Source organism: Salvelinus namaycush, chromosome 16 (assembly GCF_016432855.1).
Source record: "Salvelinus namaycush isolate Seneca chromosome 16, SaNama_1.0, whole genome shotgun sequence".
NCBI lineage: Eukaryota > Metazoa > Chordata > Actinopteri > Salmoniformes > Salmonidae > Salvelinus > Salvelinus namaycush.
In genome coordinates this window covers 35,993,730-36,021,192 of record NC_052322.1, presented here as the reverse complement: position 1 = coordinate 36,021,192, position 27,463 = coordinate 35,993,730, and the positions used below count along the sequence as shown (strand labels likewise).

General features: G+C 45.2%; 1 protein-coding gene across 1 annotated transcript in view; it reads left to right on the top strand.

Moving 5' to 3' along the window:
* The window catches only part of LOC120061653 (solute carrier family 12 member 5-like), a 79,661-nt gene that overhangs the window by 34,826 nt on the left and 17,372 nt on the right, over nucleotides 1–27,463 (top strand). The window contains exons 3-8 of the mRNA XM_039011553.1: nucleotides 1,582–1,685; nucleotides 2,009–2,152; nucleotides 16,810–16,956; nucleotides 23,876–23,930; nucleotides 26,075–26,205; nucleotides 26,930–27,177. Of these exons, the coding sequence (XP_038867481.1) occupies nucleotides 1,582–1,685; nucleotides 2,009–2,152; nucleotides 16,810–16,956; nucleotides 23,876–23,930; nucleotides 26,075–26,205; nucleotides 26,930–27,177 (829 nt within the window). The remainder of the gene's footprint in view (nucleotides 1–1,581; nucleotides 1,686–2,008; nucleotides 2,153–16,809; nucleotides 16,957–23,875; nucleotides 23,931–26,074; nucleotides 26,206–26,929; nucleotides 27,178–27,463) is intronic.

Here is a 27,463-nt window from a genome sequence, read left to right as displayed (position 1 = left end):
TTTGTTACATAACACAGAACACAGCAGTAGCTCCATGTAAATCACATAGAAGAAAAAATATAGTGCAACTTGTTACCAAAGAGCCAGAGCTATATAGGCCATAAACTGCTAATTCACTGCACTCCCAGTGCTCAGAGTAGGAGGAAGCCCCCCCCCCCCCCCCCCCCCCCCGCATCTTAGATTTGTGCCTTAGGGCAACTTCTAGCCAGAGCCCCTGTACTGTTGGCTGATGTGGTTGGTTTGGCTTTAATGTAATGCAGCACACACACTGCATGTCCTGTATTAGTTTCGGTGTGCAGCGATATGCCAGGTTGACTGTGCTGTGCTGTGCTGTGTGTTCTAGTGATGGCAGGTGTGGTCGATTGTTGTGTGCTGCCTGGCGCTGATGCACTGCAGTGGATCTTTAGTATTCCTCTCCTGCCTTCTGAGAAGGGTCTCCTCTGGGACTGGAGTGGAGCCAGTGCCCATATCTAACACCGCTCCCTTCATATCTCTCTCTCTCTCTCTCTCTCTCTCTCTCTCTCTCTCTCTCTCTCTCTCTCTCTCTCTCTCTCTCTCTCTCTCTCTCTCTCTCTCTCTCTCTCTCTCTCTCTCTCTCTCTCTCTCTCTCTCTCTCTCTCTATCTCTCTCTATCTCTCTCTCCATCCACCCCTCCCTCCCTTCATGCTATTAATAGGCCCTGCGCACAGACTCTGTGTCAGGCAGCTGACAGGGGCAGCTGACAGGGGCCACAATCAGAACCCCGTGCCAGGCGGGAGAGGGGACAGGGCAGGCAATCCAAAAAGTATCGATTGGACGACTGGGCATGTGTGTATGTGTGTGTGAACTGCTTAAAAACCCCTCTATATTCCTGAACAGTGAAATAACACCTAATATCTAAATCACACTGATGTTTGACTTTCTATGAGGTTCTCTGTGTGATATGATAAATATTCACCAAGATGATGAATACACACAATTTAGAATCTCTGGTTCCATTTGTCATTCCCAGCATGAACCCTTCCCACACAAAGCCTGTACAGATCCATCTAAAGAGAGCATTTCCTGGCTCTAGCGACTACCCCATGTGTGCTAACATAATTCAATCCTGAACGATGAATCATTTCTCCAAGCTAACATCATTTATTAACAAACAGCACATTCATATTAATCGAAATCCAATCATTTCACTCCTTCTGTTAAAATAACCTGGGTCTGTCATTAAAAACTACATATTGAGAAAGTCATTGTTCAGTGTTACCAATGTCTGTGTTTTGCAAACATTCATATCAATTAAATATTTTCCCCATTTGAATCAACATCTCTCTTTTAAGGATTATGTGTGTGTGTGTGTGTGTGTGTGTGTGTGTGTGTGTGTGTGTGTGTGTGTGTGTGTGTGTGTGTGTGTGTGTGTGTGTGTGTGTGTGTGTGTGTGTGTGTGTGTGTGTGTGTGTGTGTTTCTCTGTTAAGCCTTGGGGTGCTGTCTGTGTGTTTCTCTGTTAAGCCTTGGGGTGCTGTCTGTGTGTTTCTCTGTTAAGCCTTGGGGTGCTGTCTGTGTGTTTCTCTGTTATTAACCCTTAGGGTGCTGTCTGTGTGTTGCAGGCGATGGGAACCCCAAGGAGAGCAGTCCCTTCATCAACAGCAGCAGTGCCAGTGATGTGGAGAAGAGCCAGCAGTACGATGGCAAGAACATGGCCCTGTTTGAGGTCTGTAACATGAGGCTCCTTCACTTGCTTACCTATAATTACACTATAATTAACTTAGTAATGATCTAGTAATTATCAAATTGCTTTGTTCCATTGGTTTCGATGAAACAAGCACCTACAGTATATACGAAGCCTTGCTTACTTACTTACCATCTGACAGCAGGTGGGTTGAATTCTTTGAAATAAGAACTGGCTTAATCATATAGTTTCTCAGTTGTCAATATCAGCTGTAAAATTCAATATTACCTGCATGTTTCCTACTGTGTTTTGTCCTCTGGTATAGTGATATGGTGTGTCTGTCCACCTTTCTCTCTGTCCTGCAGGAGGAGATGGACAACAGTCCTATGGTGTCGTCCATACTTAGTAGTCTGGCCAACTATTCCAACCTGCCTCAGGGCAGCAAAGAGCACGAGGAGGCCGAGAACGAGGAGGGGGCGGCACCATCCAAAAAAAAACCTGCTGTCAAGGTACTCCATCTAATCTAACTAAAGTCTTGTCCTAAACATAAACATTAGCTGAAGTTTGACTTGATCTGAGGTGGCAGAGTGTATCCCTCCCAGGTCTCCATCCTCCACCTGGACGAAAAGAGGGCCTGGACAGGATGTTATTGATGATGCTGTCTGCCATGTTTAGGCCTGGAAAGGATGTTATTGATGACGCTGTCGGCCATGTTTAGGCCTGGACAGGACGTTATTGATGACGCTGTCGGCCATGTTTAGGCCTGGACAGGACGTTATTGATGACGCTGTCGGCCATGTTTAGGCCTGGACAGGACGTTATTGATGACGCTGTCGGCCATGTTTAGGCCTGGACAGGACGTTATTGATGACGCTGTCGGCCATGTTTAGGCCTGGACAGGACGTTATTGATGACGCTGTCGGCCATGTTTAGGCCTGGACAGGACGTTATTAATGATGCTGTCTGCCATGTTTAGGCCTGGACAGGACGTTATTGATGACGCTGTCGGCCATGTTTAGGCCTGGACAGGACATTATTAATGACGCTGTCGGCCATGTTTAGGCCTGGACAGGACGTTATTGATGACGCTGTCGGCCATGTTTAGGCCTGGACAGCACGTTATTAATGACGCTGTCTGCCATGTTTAGGCCTGGACAGGACGTTATTAATGATGCTGTCTGCCATGTTTAGGCCTGGACAGGACATTATTGATGACGCTGTCGGCCATGTTTAGGCCTGGACAGGACATTATTAATGACGCTGTCGGCCATGTTTAGGCCTGGACAGGACATTATTGATGACGCTGTTGGCCATGTTTAGGCCTGGACAGAACATTATTGATGACGCTGTCGGCCATGTTTAGGCCTGGACAGCACGTTATTAATGACGCTGTCTGCCATGTTTAGGCCTGGACAGGACGTTATTAATGATGCTGTCTGCCATGTTTAGGCCTGGACAGGACGTTATTGATACACTGTCGGCCATGTTTAGGCCTGGACAGGACATTATTGATGACGCTGTCGGCCATGTTTAGGCCTGGACAGGACATTATTGATAACGCTGTCGGCCATGTTTAGGCCTGGACAGGACATTATTGATGACGCTGTCGGCCATGTTTAGGCCTGGACAGGACATTATTGATGGCTGTGCACGCTGTCCTTTTCCTTCCCCGCCGATTCACAGCCGTTTGGTTGCCATTTATCGGGCCTGAGCAGGGCTGGTTGACGTTTATTACCATGAATCTTGTCCTGGAGGCAGAACTGAGCCATTTCCCCTTAGAAAGGCCAGCTGCAAATTCAAAATTGGCTATATTGTAAGAATTCATAATTAGTTCTTTGGTCTTAAAAACTTCTTGTCAATAGGGGGGCGCTGTTTTCATTTTGGAAAAAATCGTGCCCAATTTAAACGGCCTCGTACTCTGTTCTAGATCATACAATATGCATATTATTATTACTATTGGATAGAAAACACTCTGAAGTTTCTAAAACTGTTTGAATTATATCTGTGAGTAAAACAGAACTCATTTGGCAGCAAGCTTCCATACAGGAAGTGAAAAATCTGAAAACGAGGCTCTGTTTCAGGGCCTGCCTATTCAACTGGCTTTTATTTATCGATATGTATGCACTTCATACGCCTTCCACTAGATGTCAACAGGCAGTGGAAGGTGGAATGGGGTGTCTAGCTTGATCTTAGGCCGAATAAGAGCTTTTGGAGTGACAGGTCCGGTATTTTCTTTGTCTTCGACGGCGCGCGGGGGAGCTCGACATTGTCTTCTGAAAAGCGTTCGGTATACACGGCAAATATCTCCGGCTCTGATTTTATTTGATACATATGATAAAAACATCATAAAGTAGTTTTTTTCAACCGAGTTTTATCAGTTTATTCAACGTTTATTGGGACTTTTGGAGTTTTCCGTTCTTTGCGCCAAGAGAGTATGGGAATGTTAGCAACCTTGGCTAGCATTGTGGCGCGAATTCGACAGAAGAAATGGACATTCTAAAACCAAACAACGATTTATTCTGGAAATAGGACTCCTTGTACAACATTCTGATGGAAGCTCAGCAAAAGTAAGAAAACATTTATGATGTTATTTCGTATTTCTGTGTAATATGTTGATGCCTATTCTCCGCCGTGTTGGTGAGTGCTGTCTCACAATAACCCAAGCTGTATGTTGTGGTAAAGTTATTTTTAAAAATCTAACACAGCGGTTGCATTAAGAACCAGTGTATCTTTCAGATTTTTCACTTCCTGTATGGAAGTTTGCCGCCAAATGAGTTCTGTTTTACTCACAGATATAATTCAAACAGTTTTAGAAACTTCAGAGTGTTTTCTATCCAATAGTAATAATAATATGCATATTGTATGATCTAGAACAGAGTACGAGGCCGTTTAAATTGGGCACGATTTTTTCCAAAGTTGCCATACAACAAGTATTTTTATGTAAAGTTTATGATGAGTTCTTTGGTCAGATTAGGTGAGTGTCCAAAATATCTCCGGACATTCTGGGGAAATTACGGCTACGTATTCACAATGTATAACCACGATTTGCAGCTCTAAATATGCACATTTTCGAACAAAACATAAATGTATTGTATAACATGATGTTATAAGACTGTCATCTGATGAAGTTGTCCAAAGGTTAGTGATTAATTTTATATCTATTGCTGGTTTTTGCGAAAGCTACCTTTGCGGTGAATAAATGCGTTTGTGTGTTTGGCTATTGTGGTAAGCTAATATAATTCTATATTGTGTTTTCGCTGTAAAACACTTAAAAAATCGGAAATATTGGCTGGATTCACAAGATGTTTATCTTTCATTTGCTGTACACCATGTATTTTTCATAAATGTTTTATGATGAGTATTTATGAATTTCACGTTGCTCTCTGTAATTATTCTGGCTGCTTTGGTGCTATTTTTGATGGTGGCTGCAATGTAAAACTATGATTTATACCTCAAATATGCACATTTTCGAACAAAACATAAATGTATTGTATAACATGTTATAAGACTGTCATCTGATGAAGTTGTTCAAGGTTAGTGATTCATTTTATCTCTATTTTGTCGGTTTTGTGAAAGCTGCCTATGCGGTGGAAACATGGTGAAAATATGCGGTTGTGTGTTTGGCTATTGTGGTTAGCTAATAGAAATACATATTGTGTTTTTGCTGTAAAACATTTAAAAAATCGGAAATGATGGCTGGATTCACAAGATGTTTATCTTTCATTTGCTGTATTGGACTTGTGATTTCATGAAAATTATATTATATGATATCCCTGTCCCGTTAGGCAAGGCTATGCTAGTCAGCTTTTTTGATGAGGAGGATCCCGGATCCCGGGAGGGTGATGAAGTAGAGGTTTTAAGTAAAGTTTATGGTTAGGCATTATGGTTATCAGTGTGGTTAAGGTTAGGGTTAAGATTAGGTTGCATCACATCCGGCCGTGATTGGAAGTCCCATAGGGCGGAGCACAATTGACCCAGCGTCATCCGGGTTTGGCCAGGGTAGGCCGTCATTGTAAATAAGAATTTGTTCTTAACTGACTTGCATAGTTAAATAAAGGTTACAGGTTTAAAATCTAATTTTATGACTTTGTGGCTGTGCAAGCTAGTCACCACTCTGCAGAGCTGCATCCAGAACAAGATTTATGAAGAAAAATGCTAACCTGCCTTAGCAGGGCCACATTAGGCCTGTTACCCCAGCACATGTGCAGTGGAGCATAACCCTGAGACGACAAGCTTCTCTCTCAGCCTGTCTTGTTACACTGATACAACAAGCTGCTCTCTCAGCCTGTCTTGTTACCCTGATACAACAAGCTACTCTCTCAGCCTGTCTTGTTACCCTGACACAACAAGCTGCTCTCTCAGCCGGTCTTGTTACCCTGATACAACAAGCTGCTCTCTCAGCCTGTCTTGTTACCCTGACACAACAAGCTGCTCTCTCAGCCGGTCTTGTTACCCTGATACAACAAGCTGCTCTCTCAGCCGGTCTTGTTACCCTGATACAACAAGCTGCTCTCTCAGCCGGTCTTGTTACCCTGATACAACAAGCTTCTCTCTCAGCCTGTCTTGTTACCCTGATACAACAAGCTGCTCTCTCAGCCTGTCTTGTTACCCTGATACAACAAGCTGCTCTCTCAGCCTGTCTTGTTACCCTGATACAACAAGCTGCTCTCTCAGCCTGTTTTGTTACCCTGATACAACAAGCTGCTCTCTCAGCCTGTCTTGTTACCCTGACACAACAAGCTACTCTCTCAGCCTGTCTTGTTACCCTGACACAACAAGCTTCTCTCTCAGCCGGTCTTGTTACCCTGACACAACAAGCTGCTCTCTCAGCCTGTCTTGTTACCCTGATACAACAAGCTGCTCTCTCAGCCTGTCTTGTTACGCTGACATAACAAGCTGCTCTCTCAGCCTGTCTTGTTACGCTGACATAACAAGCTTCTCTCTCAGCCGGTCTTGTTACCCTGACACAACAAGCTGCTATCTCAGCCTGTCTTGTTACCCTGATACAACAAGCTGCTCTCTCAGCCGGTCTTGTTACCCTGACACAACAAGCTACTCTCTCAGCCTGTCTTGTTACCCTGATACAACAAGCTGCTCTCTCAGCCGGTCTTGTTACCCTGACACAACAAGCTACTCTCTCAGCCTGTCTTGTTACCCTGATACAACAAGCTGCTCTCTCAGCCTGTCTTGTTACCCTGACACAAATCAAATCAAATTGTAGTTGCCACATTCTTCATAAACAACAGGTGTAGACTAACAGTGACATGCTTACTTACGGGCCCAACAATGCAGAGAGAAAAAAATAGAAGTAATAGAAAAATAAAAAAATAATAACACCAGGAATAAATACACAATGAGTAATGATAACTTGGCTATATACACGGGGTACCAGTACCGAGTCGATGAGCAGGAGTACGAGGTAATTGAGGTAGCTATGTACATATGGGGGATAAAGGGATAAAGTGACTAGGCAACAGGATACATTATAAACAGAAGCAGCAGCGTATGAGATAAGTCAAAAGAGTTAATGCAAAAAGGGTCAATGTAGATAGTCCGGGTAGCTACTAGGTTAACTATTTAACTAACTATTCAGGAGTCTTACGGCTTGGGTGTAGAAGCTGTTCAGGGTCCTGTTGGTTCCAGACACGGCATCCGTACCGCTTGCCGTGTGGCATCAGAGAGAACAGTCTATGACTTGGGTGGCTGGAGTCTGTGACAATTTTTAGGGCCTTCCTCTGACACCGCCTGATATAGCAACCTGGTCTCAGAGCACTTCGTATTATTCTGTACATAACTACTCCATTTAGTATTATATGTTACGTTTCGTAGGTATATATTAATTTGTGGATGTCCATCACCGATTTTGTACAATGTGTTACAAATTATAATTCGTATTATATGTTACGAATTTGCAAGACGTACAATAAGTTACGATTCTGCAAAATGTATGAAATCTTACAAATTCTAGCTAGGTGGCTAACGTTAGTTAGCTGGCTAATGTTAGCTAGGCTGGGGGTTAGGGTTAAGGGTAAATTTAGGAGTTAGGTTAAAGGGTTAAGGTTAGGGTTAGGGTTAAGGGGAACGGTTAGCTAAAAGGGTTACGATTAGGGTTAGGGTTAAGGGAAGAGTTAGCTAACATCCTAAGTAATTGCAAAGTAGCTAAAAAGTAATAAGTAGTTAAAGTTGCTAATTAGCTGAAATGCTCAAGTTGTCCGTGATGAGATTCGAAATCGCAACCTTCAAGTTGCTAGACATTTGCATTATATGCAAACCTATCCACCCCGACCAACCACCCTACTTTTGTATGTTCCTTATGTAACCATCTGTGTTATGTAACCATACCAAACATAACATAACATACTAATTTCAGTGTCTCAGATTTACGTTTACTATGTTAAGTCTAGTCTATGAGAGCAGGCTGTGTAAAGAGGTCCTGGATGGCAGGGAGCTCTGCCGCAGTGATGTACTGGGCCGTATGCACTACCCTCTGTAGCGTCTTGCGGTCGGATGCCAAGCAGTTGCCATATACAACAAGCTGCTCTCTCGTCCTGTCATTACCCCGATACAACAAGCTGCTCTCTTGGCTTGTCGTTACCCTGATACAACAAGCTGCTCTCTCGTCCTGTCGTTACCCCGATACAACAAGCTGCTCTCTCGTCCTGTCGTTACCCCGATACAACAAGCTGCTCTCTCGTCCTGTCGTTACCCCGATACAACAAGCTTCTCTCTCGTCATGTCGTTACCCCTATACGACAAGCTGCTCTCTTGGCCTGTCTTGTTACCCCGATACAACAAGCTGATCTCTTGGCCTGTCTTGTTACCCCGATACAACAAGCTGCTCTCTTGGCCTGTCTTGTTACCCCGATACAACAAGCTGCTCTCTTGGCCTGTCGTTACCCCTATACAACAAGCTGCTCTCTTGGCCTGTCTTGTTACCCCGATACAACAAGCTGCTCTCTTGGCCTGTCTTGTTACCCCGATACAACAAGCTGATCTCTTGGCCTGTCTTGTTACCCCGATACAACAAGCTGCTCTCTTGGCCTGTCTTGTTACCCCGATACAACAAGCTGCTCTCTTGGCCTGTCTTGTTACCCCGATACAACAAGCTGATCTCTTGGCCTGTCTTGTTACCCCGATACAACAAGCTGATCTCTTGGCCTGTCTTGTTACCCTGATACAACAAGCTGATCTCTTGGCCTGTCTTGTTACCCCGATACAACAAGCTGATCTCTTGGCCTGTCTTGTTACCCCGATACAACAAGCTGCTCTCTTGGCCTGTCTTGTTACCCCGATACAACAAGCTGCTCTCTTGGCCTGTCGTTACCCCGATACAACAAGCTGCTCTCTTGGCCTGTCTTGTTACCCCGATACAACAAGCTGATCTCTTGGCCTGTCTTGTTACCCCGATACAACAAGCTGCTCTCTTGGCCTGTCTTGTTACCCTGGTCTGAGGCAGGTTACTGCATCATTTCCCTCCACTCTTTTTCTTGTTATCTGCATCTTCATTTGACAGCTTCTTCCAGCCAAGAGGCCAAAAGAGGCTGATATTGTCATGTTTTGTCTTTGATCATCATGTCTTGTCCCTGTGCTTCCCTCTGCTGGTCTTATTAGGTTCTTTCCCTCTTTCTATCCCTCTCTCTCCCCCTCCCTCTCTCCCTCTCTCGCTCTCTCTCTCTATCGTTCCGTTCCTGCTCCCAGCTGTTTCTCATTCTCCTAACGACCTCATTTACTCTTTCACACCTGTCCCCTATTTTGCCCTCTGATTAGAGTCCCTATTTCTTCCTCTGTTTTCCGCTTCTGTCCTTGTCGGATTCTTGTTTGATGTTTGCTGTTCTGTGTCCTTGTTCCGCCCTGTCGTGTTTTTGCCTTCTTCAGATGCTGCGTGTGAGCAGGTGTCTATGTCAGCTACGGCCTGTGCCTTCCTGAAGCGACCTGCAGTCTGTGGTCGCGTCTCCAGTCGTTCCTCTCTACTGACGAGAGGATTTCAGTTTCCTGTTTTGGATTTACCTTTGATAATATCCAGGAGAATCATTGTTTGTTTAATACTGGAATAAAGACTCTGTTTCTATTACGTCGCTTTTGGGTCCTCATTCACCAGCATAACAGAAGAATCCGACCAAGATGGACCCAGCGACTATGGATTCTCTCAACACTGCCGTCGAGTTCCAGGGAGCAATGCTCGGCAGACACGAGCAGGAATTGTTTGCTGCTCGTCATGCCGTTGAGACCCTGGCCGCTCAGGTCTCCGATCTCTCTGGACAGTTTCAGAGTCTTCGTCTCGTGCCACCAGCTACTTCCTGGTCTTCCGAGTCTCCGGAACCTAGGGTTAATAACCCACCATGTTACTCTGGGCAGCCCACTGAGTGTCGCTCCTTTCTCACCCAGTGTGATATTGTGTTCTCTCTCCAGCCCAACACGTACTCAAGAGAGAGAGCTCGGATCGCTTACGTCATATCACTCCTTACTGGTCGGGCTCGGGAGTGGGGCACAGCTATCTGGGAGGCAAGGGCTGAGTGTTCTAACGATTATCAGAACTTTAAAGAGGAGATGATACGGGTTTTTGATCGTTCAGTTTTTGGGAAGGAGGCTTCCAGGGCCCTGGCTTCCCTATGTCAAGGTGATCGATCCATAACGGATTACTCTATAGAGTTTCGCACTCTTGCTGCCTCCAGTGACTGGAACGAGCCGGCGTTGCTCGCTCGTTTTCTGGAGGGACTTCACGCTGAGGTTAAGGATGAGATTCTCTCCCGGGAGGTTCCTTCCAGCGTGGACTCTTTGATTGCACTCGCCATCCGCATAGAACGACGGATAGATCTTCGTCACCGAGCTCGTGGAAGAGAGCTCGCGTTAACGGTGCTTCCCCTCTCCGCATCTCAACCATCTCCTCCCACCGGCTCAGAGACTGAGCCCATGCAGCTGGGAGGTATTCGCATCTCGACTAAGGAGAGGGAACGGAGAATCACCAACCGCCTTTGCCTCTATTGCGGTTCTGCTGGACATTTTGTCATGTCATGTCCAGTAAAAGCCAGAGCTCATCAGTAAGCGGAGGGCTACTGGTGAGCGCTACTACTCAAGTCTCTCCATCAAGATCCTGTACTACCTTGTCGGTCCATCTACGCTGGACCGGTTCGGCTGCTTCCTGCAGTGCTTTGATAGACTCTGGGGCTGAGGGTTGTTTTATGGACGAAGCATGGGCTCGGAAACATGACATTCCTCTCAGACAGTTAGGGAAGCCCACGCCCATGTTCGCCTTAGATGGTAGTCTTCTCCCCAGTATCAGATGTGAGACACTACCTTTAACCCTCACAGTATCTGGTAACCACAGTGAGACCATTTCCTTTTTGATTTTTCGTTCACCTTTTACACCTGTTGTTTTGGGTCATCCCTGGCTAGTATGTCATAATCCTTCTATTAATTGGTCTAGTAATTCTATCCTATCCTGGAACGTTTCTTGTCATGTGAAGTGTTTAATGTCTGCTATCCCTCCTGTTTCTTCTGTCCCCTCTACTCAGGAGGAACCTGGTGATTTGACAGGAGTGCCGGAGGAATATCATGATCTACGCACGGTCTTCAGTCGGTCCAGAGCCAACTCTCTTCCTCCTCACCGGTCGTATGATTGTTGTATTGATCTCCTTCCGGGGACCACTCCCCCTCGGGGTAGACTATACTCTCTGTCGGCTCCCGAACGTAAGGCTCTCGAGGATTATCTGTCTGTTTCTCTCGACGCCGGTACCGTGGTGCCTTCTTCCTCTCCCGCCGGAGCGGGGTTTTTCTTTGTTAAGAAGAAGGACGGTACTCTGCGCCCCTGCGTGGATTATCGAGGGCTGAATGACATAACGGTTAAGAATCGTTATCCGCTTCCCCTTATGTCGTCAGCCTTCGAGATTCTGCAGGGAGCCAGGTGCTTTACTAAGTTGGACCTTCGTAACGCTTACCATCTCGTACGCATCAGAGAGGGGGACGAGTGGAAAACGGCGTTTAACACTCCGTTAGGGCATTTTGAATACCGGGTTCTGCCGTTCGGTCTCGCTAATGCTCCAGCTGTCTTTCAGGCATTAGTTAATGATGTACTGAGAGACATGCTGAACATCTTTGTTTTCGTTTACCTTGACGATATCCTGATTTTTTCACCGTCACTCGAGATTCATGTTCAGCACGTTCGACGTGTACTCCAGCGCCTTTTAGAGAATTGTCTCTACGTGAAGGCTGAGAAGTGCGCCTTTCATGTCTCCTCTGTCACATTTCTCGGTTCTGTTATTTCCGCTGAAGGCATTCAGATGGATCCCGCTAAGGTCCAGGCTGTCAGCGATTGGCCCGTTCCTAAGTCACGTGTCGAGTTGCAGCGCTTTCTCGGTTTCGCTAATTTCTATCGGCGTTTCATTCGTAATTTCGGTCAAGTGGCTGCCCCTCTCACAGCTCTGACTTCTGTCAAGACTTGCTTTAAGTGGTCCGGTTCCGCCCAGGGAGCTTTTGATCTCCTCAAGAAGCGTTTTACATCCGCCCCTATCCTTGTTACTCCTGACGTCACTAAACAATTCATTGTAGAGGTTGACGCTTCAGAGGTGGGCGTGGGAGCCATTCTGTCCCAGCGCTTCCATTCTGACGATAAGGTCCATCCTTGCGCTTACTTTTCTCATCGCCTGTCGCCATCGGAACGCAACTATGATGTGGGTAACCGCGAACTGCTCGCCATCCGCTTAGCCATAGGCGAATGGCGACAGTGGTTGGAGGGGGCGACCGTCCCTTTTGTCGTTTGGACTGACCATAAGAACCTTGAGTACATCCGTTCTGCCAAACGACTTAATGCACGTCAAGCTCGTTGGGCGTTGTTTTTCGCTCGTTTCGAGTTCGTGATTTCCTATCGCCCGGGAAATAAGAACACCAAGCCTGATGCCTTATCTCGTCTCTTTAGTTCTTCTGTGGCTTCTACCGACCCCGAGGGGATTCTCCCTGAAGGGCGTGTTGTCGGGTTGACTGTCTGGGGAATTGAGAGACAGGTAAAGCAAGCACTCACTCACACTGCGTCGCCGCGCGCTTGTCCTAGTAACCTTCTGTTCGTTCCTGTCTCTACTCGTCTGGCTGTTCTTCAGTGGGCTCATTCTGCCAAGTTAGCTGGCCACCCCGGCGTTCGGGGTACGCTTGCTTCTATTCGCCAGCGGTTTTGGTGGCCTACTCAGGAGCGGGACACGCGCCGTTTCGTGGCTGCTTGTTCGGACTGCGCGCAGACTAAGTCAGGTAACTCTCCTCCTGCCGGTCGTCTCAGACCGCTTCCCATTCCTTCTCGACCATGGTCTCACATCGCCTTAGACTTTATTACCGGTCTGCCTTCGTCTGCGGGGAAGACAGTGATTCTTACGGTTATCGATAGGTTCTCTAAGGCGGCACATTTCATTCCCCTCGCTAAGCTTCCTTCCGCTAAGGAGACGGCACAAATCATCATTGAGAATGTGTTCAGAATTCATGGCCTCCCGTTAGACGCCGTTTCAGACAGAGGCCCGCAATTCACGTCACAGTTTTGGAGGGAGTTCTGTCGTTTGATTGGTGCTTCCGTCAGTCTCTCTTCCGGGTTTCATCCCCAGTCTAACGGTCAAGCAGAAAGGGCCAATCAGTCGATTGGTCGCATATTACGCAGCCTTTCGTTTCGAAACCCTGCGTCTTGGGCAGAACAGCTCCCCTGGGCTGAGTACGCTCACAACTCGCTTCCTTCGTCTGCTACCGGGCTATCTCCATTTCAGAGTAGTCTTGGGTACCAGCCTCCTCTGTTCTCGTCCCAGCTCGCCGAGTCCAGCGTTCCCTCCGCTCAGGCTTTTGTCCAACGTTGTGAGCGCACCTGGAGGAGGGTCAGGTCTGCACTTTGCCGTTACAGGGCGCAGACTGTGAGAGCCGCCAATAAACGTAGGATTAAGAGTCCTAGGTATTGTCGCGGTCAGAGAGTGTGGCTTTCCACTCGTAACCTTTCCCTTACGACAGCTTCTCGCAAGTTGACTCCGCGGTTCATTGGTCCGTTCCGTGTCTCTCAGGTCGTCAATCCTGTCGCTGTGCGACTGCTTCTTCCGCGACATCTTCGTCGCGTCCACCCTGTCTTCCATGTCTCCTGTGTCAAGCCTTTTCTTCGCGCCCCCGTTCGTCTTCCCTCCCCCCCCCCCGTCCTTGTCGAGGGCGCACCTATTTACAAGGTACGGAGGATCATGGACATGCGTTCTCGGGGACGTGGTCACCAGTACTTAGTGGATTGGGAGGGTTACGGTCCTGAGGAGAGGAGTTGGGTTCCATCTCGGGACGTGCTGGACCGTTCGTTGATTGATGATTTCCTTCGTTGCCGCCAGGGTTCCTCCTCGAGTGCGCCAGGAGGCGCTCGGTGAGTGGGGGGGTACTGTCATGTTTTGTCTTTGATCATCATGTCTTGTCCCTGTGCTTCCCTCTGCTGGTCTTATTAGGTTCTTTCCCTCTTTCTATCCCTCTCTCTCCCCCTCCCTCTCTCCCTCTCTCGCTCTCTCTCTCTATCGTTCCGTTCCTGCTCCCAGCTGTTTCTCATTCTCCTAACGACCTCATTTACTCTTTCACACCTGTCCCCTATTTTGCCCTCTGATTAGAGTCCCTATTTCTTCCTCTGTTTTCCGCTTCTGTCCTTGTCGGATTCTTGTTTGATGTTTGCTGTTCTGTGTCCTTGTTCCGCCCTGTCGTGTTTTTGCCTTCTTCAGATGCTGCGTGTGAGCAGGTGTCTATGTCAGCTACGGCCTGTGCCTTCCTGAAGCGACCTGCAGTCTGTGGTCGCGTCTCCAGTCGTTCCTCTCTACTGACGAGAGGATTTCAGTTTCCTGTTTTGGATTTACCTTTGATAATATCCAGGAGAATCATTGTTTGTTTAATACTGGAATAAAGACTCTGTTTCTATTACGTCGCTTTTGGGTCCTCATTCACCAGCATAACAGATATGAGAAAATTCTAAACGGGTAGTAGATATTAACCTGAGAGGATGGGATAATGTTTTTTTTTTTTTTTTTTTTTATCTTAGATAAAATGAGGAGTAGCATCATACCAGCCTTACTCAATCACCTGACTACAATTCCTCTCTTGCTGTGAAATTGGGGCAGATGATCACATGGCATGGTAATTGGTCTGACAGGTTATTTTAGAGGTGGTTTATGTTGTCTTTAGCATCAGTCAAATTGATAGGAACGATTGTTCTGCAAAGAAAAAACATGACAGGCTACTTTTTACAATTTAATGAAGATTGATGCATCGAAATGTGCATTTATTTGTCCATTTGTAGTTTAGCACTTGAGGACTCATACAACAGGTAGAGTTTTGTGTACTGTGGACTTCAGTAGTGTTCTCTACAGCAGTGGTTCTCAACCCTCGTCCTGGGGACCTAAAGGGGAACATTTTTTGGTTTTGCCCTTGCACTAACATACCTTTCAAATGATCAGCTTCAGCTTGTTCATGATTAATTATTTGAATCAGCTTTGTTTGTACATGGGCAAAAATAAAAATGTGCACCCCTTTAGGTCCCCAGGACTAGGATTGAGAAACACTGCTCTACAGTGAGAGAGACAGGCTGCCGTGGAGCCTGTCACTGAATGCTAAGTAATTCCGTATATGGTGTGGTGAGGCTCCTATTGTGATGAGTCACCTGGAAGATCTGAGGTCCAAGGGCAAAACCTGAGGTAGACAGTCTGTCAGAGTGGCCCTGCAGTAGGCTACCTCTCACTGGCTCTCCCCTGTGGCTCTGCAGAACCCTTGTGGCTAAGACATCTCTCTCTACATACAGATTTCAATTTCCTTCCCATGTCTCGTCTCCTCCCAGGTCTCCACATAATTTAAATGACGAGCTTGAGACACTTAATTGGAGTGTCAGGAAGACAAGCAAGGACTAAGAGGACAAATAATTGCTTGTACCTCTACTTGTACTGTCTTATAAGACGTTGTCATTGTTGTCATTGTTGTCACTATTAAATATGACCAAAACCCTGTTTCATAGGCGACTGGAATTTAAACTGACTTTCCAATCTTATCCTAGAATAAATTGCATTTAAAAGTAATAAAAAAGTGTGAATCCTGCACTACCATAATGTGTTAGTAATGTCCCGTGCAGGTATTAGCTACTGGAGGTCTGGTCACAAGTGGAGTCCTATGGCAGATCCAATCCCATTGAACTCAATAGCTGAAAGCTATGTCTAATCAAGGGTAGCGTTTGAGAATGACACTGTGGGATGACATTGTTGGGATAATTACATTTTCTCCCACATACATAGCTAGACAGATAGGCCCATGTAAAGAAATGAATGAGAGGGTCCTTCTCCCTGGCAACAGGACAACTGTGCTAGTCATTAGCTAAATGAGCTGACAGAGCAATAGAGGACATTGGGTTTGGGCAGCCAGAGCTAGTATCCTAGAGCCACTTCCACCTGCATGAATAGAAGAGTGTGAAAGTAAGTTTCTACTACTTAACTATGATATCACATATATGGATTATTTTCTCTCTGTGTAGTGAGACACAGAGGAATCTCTGCTGCCTGAATTTCAGCATAATTGCCTCAGAAGAAAAGCTTTCAGTCATGGACGGACAGAATCGCTCGCCAAAATAATGAAGAAAAGGAAAAGCGTTATCTTCCTGCAGCCATTCAAATAGGTTAATGGGGAGGAGATGTCTCCATTTTGACTGAATAAAGAGCTTGTCATTCTCTCTTCATATGATTACTGTCTCTTTGTGATGGGATAGAGGAGGGCCTGTGAGCTTCTGATGAGTCTGTACTGTATTTCAGTATGATGAGTGCAGAATGAGTCTGTACTGTATTTCAGTATGATGAGTGCAGAATGAGTCTGTACTGTATTTCAGTATGATGAGTGCAGAATGAGTCTGTACTGTATTTCAGTATGATGAGTGCAGAATGAGTCTGTACTGTATTTCAGTATGATGAGTGCAGAATGAGTCTGTACTGTATTTCAGTATGATGAGTGCAGAATGAGTCTGTACTGTATCCACCAAACTCAGATGCAAGATTTGGTCACTGGAGGAATTTGTTTTGTTCCACTAAGGTGTTGGGTACATTACTGTACTTGTATAATAATGGTTGTACTGCCGTGCCACTGTTAAATTTTCATATCGCGTGCACACACACACACACACAGTATCAATCCGTTTTGCGCTGTGTTTGTTCTCAAGGCACCATCGCTGGGCACTCTGATGGGGGTGTATCTACCCTGCATCCAGAATATCTTTGGTGTGATCCTGTTCCTGCGGATGACCTGGATGGTGGGCATCGGAGGGGTCTTTGGCTCCTTCATCATAGTCTTCATGTGCTGCTCCACGGTGAGTCTGGAACATATCCTTCTCACAAACCTATTCTCTTCTGTTCTCCTCCTTCTCTCATTCTTTCTTCCCCTCATCCTCTCTCTCTTTATATCACCCTCCATGTTTCCCTCTCTGTCGGGAGAGCTCTTTTTCTCTTCCATCCACTCTCTCTCTCTTTCCCCTTCTCCCTCTCTTTCTCTATCCCAATGTCCATCAGTGTTAGAATGGGCACTGTGCCTGCCAGAGCAGAGGCCAGTTTGCAGCTCTGATAAGGATATACTTAACACCACTTCCATTTTAATTCTGTTTGATGTCCAAAGCTCTCCCAGCTGAGTAAATCCTAGTTTAATCCTGTTTTGACCTGAGGTAACCCTACAAGCTTTACAGAATACATTTACAATTCATCCCTTCACTTACAGAAATAGCTTTTAATTTACAATGTTGTATACATAAGTATATTTTGGGTTTCTATACATGCTGGTTCATAGAAATTTCATCATTTGTTACTAAAAAATAATTATATAACCCAGAACAACTGAAACTTAAATTCCAGAATGCATTTGGAATGTAGGATTTAAAAAATAAAAAAAATTGTGTTCCTTTTGATTAATTCTGGTTTGTCTAAAAGGGTCTAAAAGCTATAGCCTTAGTAGTACTAGCCTTGAGGACTATCTCCCCCCATGAGCCAACCTCCAAACAATAGGTGACCACCCTTACCTCCGTCTATCTCAAGATCCAGTAACAAATTAAGGCTAGCTAGCACTCTAAGCTACTATCTGCTCCATTACTGCCTATTAGCATGTCAGCAACAGTACTAAAAAAAGGCAGATGCAGCCTGTCCAATCAAAGGACTGATCAAAGACAACATCAAACCCCAACAGCTCTGATTAGGCAGTGAGCTCAGGACTCTAAAGGTCTGCTACTGTACCTTGGGCCATACATAGAGGTTGTGACCTGGACTCGAGTGGGACCAGTGGGACATCTGTTCCAGTCCCAATCCAGGGATTTAAAAAAAATGTATTTCACCTTTATTTAACCAGGTAGGCTAGTTGAGAACAAGTTCTCATTTGCAACTGCAACCTGGCCAAGATCAAGCAAAGCAGTTCGACACATACAACAACACAGAGTTACACATGGAATAAACAAACATACAATCAATAATACAGTAGAAAAAGTATATATACAGCATGTGCAAATGAGGTAGGATAAAGGAGATAAGGCAATAAATAGGCCATGGTGGCAAAGTAATTACAATATAGAAATTAAACAGTGGAATGGTAGAAAATGCAGAAGATGAATGTGCAAGTAGAGATACTGGGGTGCAAAGGAGCAAGATAAATAAATAAATACAGTATGGGGATGAGGTAGTTGATTAGATTCCACCTGTGGTAAATTCAATTGATTGGACATGATTTGGAAAGGCACACACCTGTCTATGTAAGGTCCCACAGTTGACAGTGCATGTCAGAGTAAAAACCAACCAAACATTTCTTCAGCATTGAAGGTCCCCGAGAACACAGTGGCCTCCATCATTCTTAAATGGAAGAAGTTTGGAACCACCAACACTCTTCCTAGAGCGGGCCACCCGGCCAAACTGAGCAATCGGGGGAGAAGGGCCTTGGTCAGGGAGGAGTTCTTCTGTGGAGATGGGAGAACCTTCCAGAAGCACAATCATCTCTGCAGCACTCCACCAATTTGGCCTTTATGGTAGAGTGGCCAGACAGAAGCCAATCCTCAGTAAAAGGCACATGACAGCCCACTTGGAGTTTGCCAAAAGGCACCTAAAGACTCTCAGACAATGAGAAACAAGATTCTCTAGTCTGATGAAACCAAGATTGAACTATTTTGCCTGAATGCCAAGCGTCACATCTGGAAGAAACTTGGCACCATCCCTACGGTGAAGCATGGTGGTGGCAGCATCATGCTGTGGGGATGTTTGTCAGTGGTAGGGACTGGGTGACTTGTCAGGATCAAGGCAAAGATGAACGGAGCAAAGTACAGAGAGATCCTTGATGAAAACCTGCTCCAGAGCGCTCAGGAACTCAGACTGGGGTGAAGGTTCACCTTCCAACAGGACAACGACCCTAAGCACACAGCCAAGACGAAGCAGGAGTGGTCTCTGAATGTCCTTGAGTGGCCCAGCCAGAGCCTGGACTTGAACCCGATCGAACATCTCTGGAGAGACCTGAAAATAGCTGTGCAGCAACGCTCCCCATCCAAACTGACAAAGCTTGAGAGGATCTGCAAAGAATGGGAGAAACTCCCCAAATACAGGTGTGCCAAGCTTGTAGCATCATAAGACTTGAGGCTTTAATCGTTGTCAAAGGTGCTTCAACAAAGTACTGAGTAAAGGGTTTGAATACTTATGTACTGTAAATGTGATATTTCATATTTAATATTTTTTCTCAAATGTCTAAAAACCAGTTTTTGCTTTGTCATTATGGGGAATTGTGTGTAGATTGATGAGAGGAAAAAAACAATTTAATCAAATTTTAGAATAACTCTGTAACGTAACAACCTTTTGAAAAAGTCAAGGGGTCTGTTCCGAACTGTTTCGGGATGGGAAGCATGCAGACGGACACCTTTAGATAGAAAAGACAGCAGGGTTTCAGAGGATGGGAGAAGTGTCCAAGCTATCTCTTATAAGAGATTATAACTGAATGCTGATTTGACGCTTCATGTTTTCCTGTCTTGTTCTACATTGTACCAGACATGGGTTCAAATACATGTGCATTTGAAATGACAAAAAATATTTGATTTGAAAAGTAATTTAAATACCTGAAATTGTATTTGAACCCAGGTCTACTTTGTACATGGTTATCAGTTCACATCACTGTAAATTTACATATATCATGTGTCCTCACTTGATGAGGGGTAAGGTGATCCCAGATCTGTGTCAAAGGGCAACTTCTTACCGGAGCTTGTCTGTCTGCCCAGGGATGCTCAAGGAGCATGATTCCCAGTAGAGCAGTCCCAGGGTCCTTGGCCTGCAGCATCAGATAACAGTAAAACAATTAGGGCTTTATCTGTGCTCCTCAGAGAGCAGGGTCACTTCATTACCAGCTGATAAGGAGTCTCATAGCAGTGCCACGTCACCAGGCCTGTTGGGCTCTGAGAGGGCCCCGTCGCCACTTAATACACACACACACACAGCTCCAGGCGTGCCACTGGAAACCCACACTGAAGAGGCATTGATTGAGCGCAATCACCTCTCTCTATCGTGTTCATAATGTCACTCTCTTTTTGTCTCTCCGTGACTCATTCTCTCTCCCTGTGTCCTGACATCTATTTCCTTCATTGTCTTTCTCTATCCATCTCTTTCCTTTAATCCAGATATCTTGTTCTTTCTCCCTCTGATTCCTCCATGATCCATTCAGTATTTGTCTCTATCTAACCATTCTGACTAACACTCTTTCTCTGTCCTAACTACCTCACTCGCTCTCTTTTTTTCAACTCTGACTGTCTCTGTCCTTCTCTCTTCTGTCTCTTTTATTTACTTCAATGCTTCCCCTCTCACAGGCACCTGTCTCTCCCTCTCACAGACACCTGTCCCTCCCTTTCACAGGCACCTGTCCCTCCCTCTCACAGACACCTGTCTCTCCCTCTCACAGGCACCTGTCTCTCCCTCTCACAGGCACCTGTCTCTCCCTCTCACAGACACCTGTCTCTCCCTCTAACAGACACCTGTCTCTCCCTCTCACAGACACCTGTCCCTCCCTCTCACAGACACCTGTCTCTCCCTCTAACAGACACCTGTCTCTGCCTCTCACAGACACCTGTCTCTTCAGTGGTCAGATATTTTTGATAATGATATTTTTCCACCCATCAAATAAGTAAGGTTATTTACAGGTATGCTCATTTGATCCTAAATCTGTTATTAAGGTTATTTACACAATGGGTTAACTGATCCTAAATCTAAGGGAAACTTTTATCTCAAGCCTGCAGATTGTCCCCACCTTAGATATAAATACTGACACTATAGATGTCTATGATCTCTGTCTTTTATTTCTGCCAGGATGTTGATTAGATTGATGAGTTCTCAGGTTAGTTCAAGGTTGCATTGTATGTTGTCATGATCGATCATCTGTCAAATACACTGAACAAAAATATAAACGCAACATGCAACAATTTCAAGTTACAGTTCATCTAAGGAAATCAGTCAATTGAAATCAATTCATTAGTCCATAATCTATGGATTTCACATGACTAGGAATACAGATATGCATTTGTTGGTCACAGATACCTTACAAAAAAGGTAGGCGTGGATCAGAAAACCAATCAGTATCTGGTGGGACCACCATTTGCCTCACGCAGCACAACACATCTCCTTCGCATAGATCTTGATCAGGCTGTTGATTGTGTCCATCAGCTTATGTTTCAGCATGATAATGCGCCATGTTGCAAGGATCTGTATTCCTGGAAGCTGAAAATGCCCCAGTTCTTAATTGGCCTGCATACTCACCACACATGTCACCCATTGAGCGTGTTTGGGATGCTCTGGATCAACTTGTACGAAAGTGTGTTCCAGTTCCCGCCAAGTGGGACAACATTTCAACGGCCTGAATGTCACAACAACGGGCCTCAGGATCTCGTCAAGATATCTCTGTGCATTCAAATTGCCATTGATCAAATTCAATTGTGCTCATTGTCCATAGATTATGCCTGCCCATACCATAACCCCACCGCCACCATAGGGCACTCTGTTCACAACGTTGACATCAGCAAACCACTCGCCCACACAACGCCATACATGCTGTCTGCCATCTGTCCGGTACAGTTGAAACCGGGATTCATCCGTGAAGAGCACAATTCTCCAGCGTGCCAGTGGCCATCGAAGGTGAGCATTTCCCCACTGAAGTCGGTTTACGACGCCAAACTGCAGTCAGTTCAAGGCCCTGGTGAGGACGACGAGCACGCAGATGAGCTTCCATGAGCTGGTTTCTGACCGTTTGTGCAGAAATTCTTTGGTTGTGCAAACCTAGAGTTTCATCAGCTGTCCGGGTGGCTGGTCTCAGACAATCCGGCAGGTGAAGAAGTCTGATGGGGAGGACCTGGGCTGGTGTGGTTACATGTGGTCTGCGGTTGTGAGGCAGATTCTCTAAATTCTCTAAAATGACGTTGGAGGCGGCTTATGATAGAGAAATTAACACTACATTTCATGGCAACAGCTCTGGTGGACATTCCTGCAGTCAGCATGCCAATTACACACTTTGAGACATCTGTAGCATTGTGTTGTGTGACAAAAAGTCACATTTTAGAGTGGCCTTTTATTGTCCCCAGCACAAGGTGCATCTGTGTAATGATCATGTTGTTTAATCAGCTTCTTGATATGCCACACCTGTAAGGTGGATGGATAATCTTTGGGAAAGTACAAATGCTCACTAAAAGGGAAGTAAACAGATTTGTGCACAACATTTGAGAGAAATAAGCTTTTTGTGCGTATGGAACATTTCTGGGATATTTTATTTCAGCTCATGAAACATGGAACCAACACTTTACATGTTGCGTTTATACACTACATGACCAAAAGTGTGTGGACATCTGCTTGCCGAACATCTCATTCCAAAAACATGGTCAGTAATATGGAGTTGTTCCTCCCTTTGCGGCTATAACAGCCTCCACTCTTCTGGGAAGGCTTTCCACTAGATGTTGGAACATTGCTGCGGGGACTTGCTTCCATTCAGCCACAATAGCATTAGTGAGGTCGCGCACTGATGTTGGTCGATTAGGCCTGGCTCGCAGTCGGTGTTCCATTTCATCCCAAAGTTGTTAGACGGGATTGAGGTCAGGGCTCTGTGCAGGCCAGTCAAGTTCTTCCACAGCGATCTCGACAAACCATTTCTGTACGGACCTCGCTTTGTGCACGAGGGCATTGTCATGCTGAAACAGGAAAAGGCCTTCCCCAAACTGTTGCCACAAAGTTGGAAGCACAGAATCGTCTAGAATGTCATTGTATGCTGTAGCATTAAGATTTCCCTTCACTGGAACTAAGGGGCCTAGCTTGAACCAAGAAAAACAGCCCCAGACCATTATTCCTCCTCCACCAAACTTTACAGTTGGCACTATGCATTCGGGTGGGTATGGCATCCGTCAAAGCCAGATTAATCCATCGGACTGCCAGATGGTGAAGCGTGATTCATCACTCCAGAGAACGCGTTTCCACTGCTTCAGAGTCCAATTGTGGTGAACTTTGAACTACTCCAGCCAAAGCTTGGCATTGCGCATGGTGATCTTTGGCTTGTGTGCGGCTGCTTGACCATGGAAACCCATTTTATGAAGCTCCCGGAGAACAGTTCTTGTGACATTGTTTCCAGAGGCAGTTTGGAACTCGGTAGTGAGTGCTGCAACTGAGGACAGACGCTTTTACGCGCTATGCGCTTCAGCACTCGGCAGTCTCGTTCTGTGAGCTTGTGTGGCCTATCACTTTGCAGCTGAGCCGTTGTTGCTCCTAGACATTTCTACTTCACAATTAAAGCACTTACAGTTCACTGGGGAAGCTCTAGCAGGGCAGAAATGTTACAAACTGACTTGTTGGAAAGGTGGCATCCTATGACGGTGCCACGTTGAAAGTCACTGAGCTCTTCTATAAGGCCATTCTACTGCCAATGTTTGGATATGGAGATTGCATGTCTGTGTTCTCGATTTTATACACCAGTCAGCAACGGCTGAGTGGCTAAAATAGCCAAATCCACTCATTTGAAGGGGTGTCCACATACTTTTGTATATATAGTGTCTTTTTGTTCAGTATATAACTAAGAAACTATTTTGAACCATCTTCACAAGGTTCATACTGAAGTATGGCATAAGGATAGAGCATCACAAACAATATATTATTAAACTAAGAATCAGAACTCTGCAGCTGGTGAATAAAATATATTTAACTGCTCCTCCATTTTAAATGTATAGTTTTCTCTCCCCACTGACTCTCTTGTCTCAGACCATGCTGACAGCGATCTCCATGAGTGCCATCGCAACGAATGGAGTGGTGCCAGGTGAGTGCGTAACACAGTGTGTGCATGCGTGGGAGGCCTGGGTGCCGCAGGGCAATCCTGTTGTAATTTCCAAGCAATTAGGTTTTCATGTCCTCTGATATTGCTCAGGTCTGTGGACAGGTAATACTTAGTCTCGAAAACCCGACCCTATGCAACAGTAACTAGGGTCTGGCTTCGACGACGGACTCTTTTGACAACTTTGATAAGGGGGGAAAAAATCTGCGGTGGGGTGCTCAGACAGAGAACTCTCCCAACAAATCACGAGGCAGACATGTCAGAAACTCGCAATTCGAAACCAAAGTTTGTAAGCAAAACCTTTGCAGTGGTTTTAGCAAAGATAGTTGATGCAAACTATTCACTTTCTAAATGCACTCATTAAAAAGTACCTCTGTGATCTCCATCTTGCTAGCTACTATTTAGTATTCTATTCAAGCAGATAAGGTAGTGATGTAGGCAGTTCCACTATGCCAAAATGACGTTATATTACATACAGACGCTGTTAAGCCGAGGCATTTGAAAATATGCAGCCGAAGTACAACGAGAGCAGATACAAATTCATTGCTTTAACTAATTATGAAAATGTTAAGAGAATGTTGAGCAACGTAATAAAGTAATGACTTTTCAAATAAGTTACCTTACACGTTAGGTTGGCTGACAATTTGTTAGCTACGCTGTCCTTACCAACCACATAGCATATCATTACAGTAGTATGTACCGGTATGTTAGCTAGCTACATAATGTTAGTTGGCTACTTATACATCAAACTTGTCAGTATATTAACTATAGGCTATCTAACTACCCAACGTTTACTGACTTGATTATTCTCGTCATTCTTAGCTTAGCTAAATGGTATAGTCGTTGTGCGTTTGATGGACATTCGGGTGCTTTTGTAAATTCACTCTGGCCATCTACTCTGATTTCAGAGCACTCTCGTCTGAGTGTACAAGAGCACAGAATAATGAATTTATGAGTGCTCAACACCCGTTGAATATGGCCGGTGTCGATAAACGTTGGCAAAAAATCATTATTAAATTGTTGTCAGCAGCACAGTTACAGTCACCAATGCTCTGGATAACATGAAAACTGCCTAACCAGCTCTTCTAGGGTGAGTAAAATGGTCAGTGGTCTCATTTGTGTCTGGAAGTAGCTAGCAAGTTAGCTTGGGTGTTTGGCTGCCGTTGTAAGGTCAGAACGCTTAAATCAACCCTACTCCTCGGCCCGAGCGTCCAGTGTGCCCCCCGAGAGCAAAACGCCCTGAATTTACAAACGGCCAACCTGACAACGCTCTGAATTTACAAACGGCCAACCTGACAACGCTCTGAATTTACAAACGGCCAACCTGACAACGCTCTGAATTTACAAACGGCCAACCTGACAACGCTCTGAATTTACAAACGGCCAACCTGACAACGCTCTGAATTTACAAACGGCCAACCTGACAACGCTCTGAATTTACAAACGGCCAACCTGACAACGCTCTGAATTTACAAACGGCCAACCTGACAACGCTCTGAATTTACGAGCACATTGACAACGCTCTGAATTTACGAGCACACTCTGGCATTCAAGATTGAATTTAAGAACACACCCAAAGTCGTAAAATGTCTAACTAGTAATTTGTTATGCTAACTAGCAAGAGGTTGCATAGCAACAGCATCAACTTCCGGTAGACAGGCAAAGAGCTAGTACGCTCAACTGAAAGCATACTGCTCGTTTACAGTATACTAAAATTAACTAATAGTATATACTCATTATGTAGTATACAGTATGTTAGCATGGGTATTCGAACACAGCTTAGGTAATGCTAGCATGGCTAAATCAGAACCACACTGTATTAGCGCCGCTTCCACCACCTGCACAAAGTCAAAGTGTGAAACTATTCTATTCAGAAACCTAGAATCTATTTTGTACCTATCCATAAAACCATAGTAATGTAGAGAAAGTCTAGAACTGCATTCAAGCTCTCTCTAACATGCCTAAGCAATGTCTATGCAGCACTATCTTTTTGTTTACGAATTACTGCTTCTGCAGATTCAAGCCCCAATTCTTTAGACTTTTGTGCAGACCTGGGGTTCATCTTTGAAGACAATGTTGCAGAAATAGAGCCAAAGAGGAATGCCAATGGTTGTGTTTGTGTCTCTCAGCCGGAGGCTCCTACTACATGATCTCCCGTTCCCTGGGGCCTGAGTTTGGCGGAGCTGTCGGAATCTGCTTCTATTTGGGGACTACTTTTGCGGGTGCCATGTACATCCTTGGTGCCATCGAACTTCTGCTGGTAAGGATAGATGCTTGCTATTATTTTACTGTTTTGTTTACTATCTGTTTTGTATTCCTCTGTGCCTTTTCCAGCGTTTTATATTGGGGCGAGACCACAACATTGATTAATGCAAAGGGAAGATGTGCACTCACATGTCTGTGTTCTTCAGTGTAGATTGTAATGCAAGAGATGAGGATGCAGAAAGCTACCCACTAAATACAATCAATTGAAACCCATTATGTTGATATCTTTTCATTTTAGACAAATATGAAAAGTTGTTGCAATTCCTGAGGGTTTTTTCCTTAGAGACATAATATCTCAATTATCATGAATTTATCCAGCAAGCTGTCACACTCAGAGCTTTCTTTAGATCTGCTTTTTCAAAATAATTCTAAATGCATTTCCTTTCATCTGCTGGTTCATTTGTTAGTGCCTTGTCTGTTCCATCATCCACCATCATAAAAACAATACCATTTTTATTACGTTTATCTGATGTCTCCAATGTTTGAGATCATGTCTGATCTCTCTTCTCACTCCCTTCCTCCTTTTTTCCTTCATCCTCCTTTTCTGACACTTGCTCCCATTCTCTCCCTCCATCCTCATACCTCCCTCTATCATTTTTCATTTTTAACACACCCTTTCTCTCCCTGCATCCTATTCTTACTCTCTCCTCTCTTCCTATCTCATTTTCTCTTCTCTTCCCTTCCCTCTCTCTCTCTCCCTCCATCTTTCCCTTCTCTAGATTTACATCCTTCCCCAGGCGGCCATTTTTAAGATGGAGGGTCTGGAAGGGGCTGATATGGAGGCAGCGATGCTGAACAACATGCGCGTGTACGGCACCATTGTGCTCAGTTTCATGGCCACGGTGGTGTTTGTGGGGGTCAAATATGTCAACAAGCTGGCTCTGGTCTTCTTGGCGTGCGTTATTCTGTCCATCCTGGCTGTTTACGCTGGGGTCATCAAGACGGCCTTTGAACCCCCTGTTTTCCCGTAAGTCTGACCTGACTGAGCCTTGTGCACTTTTCCGCTGTTGCTCACTTAAAGATTGAATCCACATTGGGGGAAACAGCGCCATTGTTTGCCCCAGCGCCATTGTTATTGTTTTGATTTTGTTGATGAAAACAGAGGAGAGGCGCATTCGTCAGCGTGGGAGAAAAAAAAAATTGCTGCATATTCTGCTGTCCTACCATGCGTGGAATAATGTCCAGGGGGAATGGTGTTTGTTGTTTGCAGTCATTTCTTTGTTGTTGTATTATACCAAACAGACATGGGAGTT